The 4300-nt window shown below is 47.6% G+C and overlaps 1 protein-coding gene across 1 annotated transcript in view; it reads right to left on the bottom strand.

Moving 5' to 3' along the window:
- MMP24 (matrix metallopeptidase 24 (membrane-inserted)) overlaps positions 1–3717 on the bottom strand; it is a 46417-nt gene extending 42700 nt beyond the window's left edge. Inside the window, exon 1 of the mRNA XM_010282730.1 lies at positions 3563–3717. Within this exon, the coding sequence (XP_010281032.1) occupies positions 3563–3666 (104 nt within the window). The 5' untranslated portion in view covers positions 3667–3717. The remainder of the gene's footprint in view (positions 1–3562) is intronic.
- Positions 3718–4300: the final 583 nt, after the last annotated feature.

Below are 4300 nucleotides of genomic sequence, written 5' to 3'. Positions count from 1 at the left end.
AGCTTTTCATCCACCAAGACCCCCACATCCTTCTCAGCAGGGCAGCTCTCAATCCTTCATCCCCCAGCCTGTATTGATACAGGGGGTTGCCCCGATCCAGGTGCAGGACCCTGCACTTGGCCTTGTTGAACCTCATGAGGTTCACAAAGGCCCATTCCTTGAGCTTGTCCAGGTCCCTCTGGATGGCATCCCATCCCTCAGGCGTGTCAACCGCACCACTCAGCTTGCTGTCGTCTGCAAACTAGCTGAGGGTGCATCGATCCCACTGTCTATGTCACTGATGAAGATATGAAACAGCCCTGGTCCCCACAGACCCCTGTGAGTCCCCACTCATCACTGATGTCAATCAATCTGGACATTGAGCCATTGACCACTACCCACTGGGTACGACCATCCAACCAGTTCCTCATCCACCCAACAGTCGACCCATCAAATCCATCTCTCTCCAATTCAGACAGAAGGATATTTTCAGGGACTGTGTCAAAGGCCTCACAGAAGTCCAGACAGACAACATGTGTAGCTCTTCCCTTGTCCACTGATGTGGTTACTCCACCATAGAAGGCCACTAGGCTGGTCAGGCAGGACTTGCCCTTGGTGAAGCCATGCTGGCTGTCTTGAATCACCTCCCTGTCCTCCATGTGCCTTAGCATAGCTTCTAGGAGCATCTGTTCCATGATCTCCCCAGGCAGAGAGGTGAGGCTGACGGGTCAGTAGTTCCTAGGGTCCTCCTTTCGACCCTTTTTAAAAATGCGTGCAATGTTTCCCTTCTACCAGTCTCCAGGGACTTCACCTGACTGCCAGGACTTTTCAGATATCATAGAGAGTGGCTTGGCAACTGCATCAGCTAATTCCTCAGGACTCTGGGATGCACCTCATAAGGTCCCATACTTGTGGATGTTCAGGTTCCCCAGGTGGTCTCAAACCTGATGTTCTCTTACAGTGGGAGGGACTTTGCTCCTCCAGTTCCTGTCTTGTGGTCCATCCACTCAAGAGGTGTGGGAAGAGAGACTGCCAGTGAAGACTGAGGCAAAGAAGTTACTGAGTACCTCAGTCTTCTCCTCATCTATTGTTACCAGTTTGCCAGTCCTGCTCATCAAGAGGGGCACACTTTCTTTGACCTTCCATTTCTGGCTGACATACCTGTAGAAGCCCTTATTATTCTTTGCCTCCCTTGCCAAGTTCAGCTCCAGCCACACCCTGGCCTTCCTGACCTCATCCCTACACAACTGGGCAGCATCCCTGTACTCTTCCCAGGATACCTGTCCCTGCTTCCCCTGCCTGTGCATTTCCTTCTTGCCCTTTAGTTTGCCCAGCAGGTATCCACTCAGCCATGCTGGTTTCTTGCCTTCCTTCCCTGATTTCTTACACCTGAAGATCAAGAGCTCTTGCGCTCTATGGAAAGCATCCTTAAAGATTTGGCAGCTCTGTTCTGCTCCCTTGTCCCTGTCGGCAGTTTCCCAGGGGGTCCTATTGGCTAACTCGCTGAAGAGCTGGAAATTTGCTTTCCTAAAATTTAAGGTCCTGACTTTATTCTTCATCTGCCCCATATTCCTCAGGACTGCAAACTCCACAAGAGCATGATCACTGCAGCCCAGTCTGCCTCCAATTTTCATGTCACCAATTAGCTCACTTGTGTTGGTGACCAACATGTCCAGTATCAGATCCTCTCTGGTAGGGCTGTCTCTTACCTGGCTTAAGAAGTTATCCTCAAGGCATTCCAGGAATCTCCTAGACTGCCTACAGCTCATCGTGCTACTTTTCCAGCATATGTCAGGGTGATTGAAGTCCCCCAGCAGGACAAGAGCCTGTAAGCGCGATGCCTCCTATAGCTGGAGTAAGAAGCCTTCATCAATAGGCTCCCCTTGATGACACAGCCTGTAGTAGACACCAACCACAAGGTTCCCTTTGTTGCCTTGATCCCTGATTCTTACCCATAAACTTTCAACCTGCTCGATGCTATTCTTCAGAGACAGCTCTTCACACTCGATCCATTTCTTGATGTAGAAGGCAATGCCTCCATCCCTCCTTCCTCACCTGTGCCTTCTGAATAGCCTGGAGCCATCAATAGCTGCACTCCAGTCATGGGATTCATCCCAACAAGTTTCAGTAATGGCAACAGAGTTGTAGCTTTCTAGCAGCACGGAGTCATAGCTTTCAAGCAGCACGGTGGCTTCCAATTCCTCCTGTTTGCTGCCCAAACTGCATGCATTGCTGTAGGTCTTGGATAGAAAATCCCTGCCTTTAAAAAGCATTTCACTTTCAACTCATTTGAAAAGCAAAACAAACAGGATTTTCTCTATCCCTCAATGGAGAACAAGGGGCTTTTCCTGTGAGCTAAAGGAGGGAATGTTACATTCATTGGAAAGGCACTCCCAGTACAGGATGATCCCCTCCTGCCTAATTCACCAATTTATTCTGTTTCTCCCTCTTGTAGTCTGGTCTATTTCTCCCTTTTCTTGCAGTCTGGAAAGCATACAACCAACCCCCTTTGCTGTTCACACTATCTGGTTGCTTTGTGCCCCCTTCTTTTACAGTACTGTGTCCCTTTTGCCAGCAGAGTGCCATAACAGAGATGAAGAACTAGGCAGAGCACACTCTAAAAGCAGAGCAGAGCACACTCTTATTCCTAATACAATAAGAAAAAGTCAAGGGAAAACTCTCAGGCAAGGCCTAAGCAAGTTCTATTATTTGTGCTTTCTTTTTTTGCTCACCATGAGATGCTTCTTTCCCCCAGAAAACATTAGTAAGGCCTTATCTGCATTCCACTTTAGTCAACAGATGGTGCCCAAGTCCAGAACAATGGCAGATTCAGCCAATACACAACATCCAGGCAATCAGATGACAGGAAGCCAGTGAGATGGCAGCAAACAGCACTGCCACACCAGGACACCACTTCCACACCACACTTCACAGTACACACTGAAGAGCAGACTAAAGGCAACAGCTTTCAAAAAGCAAAGTCCTTCCAGCCTAGGGGATTTAGGTCAATGCTTCTGTGCTATCAAGACACCGATCACAAACAATAATACATGGTCAACATACAGCAGAGAACATCTATTGTCCAAGAAATGGCAACTATCAACAGCTACATAGTCTTGACTATCACTATCAGACTACAACTCACTTTGACTCAGAACTGTAGATCTCCATAAATATCATCTATGGATATCCACAACTGAAGAAATACATTAGAAGCCATTTTTGGAATCAGATTTTCACCTAAATCCAGACAGAAATGGAAATAAATGAAACCCCTGATGTTGTCCACTTTCAGAAGCTCACAAGATTCACAGTTTGCCTGTGCACCAGCAATGGGGAGATCCCAGTCGTACAAAGAACGACTTTAACAAAGAGCTCCTCACATTCACAAACAATACTGTTGGCAGAAAGTGGAGTCATTCACACATTTTCATTAGGGGTATCTTTACATAACCAAGACTTTTCTGGCCCTTTTCTGCAATTCTACCCCTTTTAAGGACTTCTTGGGGCTGGAATAAGTACCCAGGTAATATGACAATGCATTAAGAAAGGGAAAGACAAAATTAGCCTACGTTAATCTTACTCAATAGTTGTCTGGTCCAAAACTCCTGTTACTGGGATCCCATAAAACTGTTGCATAGTGGCAACTGCAGACTGCACAGCTTTCCCCGACTGCAAGGCAGACATTTGGCTGTCAGATGGAAGTAAGTAGCCATAGGTTTTTAACCAACCCTGAAAAAGAAAGAAACAGATAGTAAGATGCCACGGTAAGTTTTCAACTTAACAGATCAGAACACTTCCTCAAAACAAAAAGTGACAAACTAGCCCAAAAAATTCAACCACCTCTCTTTTGGTAGGTTTGGTAATATCATCTGCTCCCTGGGAAAGGCTGAAGACCCAGCTTAATATCACCTGTCCCAGCCTGGCAACCTAAGAGACCTCTCTGCACGGCCCAAACACACCGTAGTATTCAGGACAGACCCCTTCACACTGGGATGATGCCACCATTTGCTTTCAGTGGAGGTAACTTCACTGAAGCTAGTAATTTGGGCCAGTCAAGCAGCGCTGAGGTCCCCAGGGTGATGGAGGCATGCAGACCTGCCTATTAAAAACAGCCGCCATCCCTACTGAGTAACTGGGGCAGACATCAGAAATGCCCAAGAAGCCCTGTCCTTGTTCCAGACACCTCCTGTGCACTCTGTCGCCTTGCAACTGTGAGATTTCTCAGTCCCCACAGCAGCATGCTCCCAATAACCCACTGCCGACCACCTACTGCTGCCTCTGGACCACCACTCCAAGCAAACAGCTTAACGGCCCTGGG

The sequence above is a fragment of the Phaethon lepturus genome, unplaced genomic scaffold (genome assembly GCF_000687285.1).
Source record: "Phaethon lepturus isolate BGI_N335 unplaced genomic scaffold, ASM68728v1 scaffold5972, whole genome shotgun sequence".
Taxonomy (NCBI): Eukaryota; Metazoa; Chordata; class Aves; order Phaethontiformes; family Phaethontidae; genus Phaethon; species Phaethon lepturus.
This window is presented reverse-complemented; position numbering and strand designations above follow the sequence as displayed.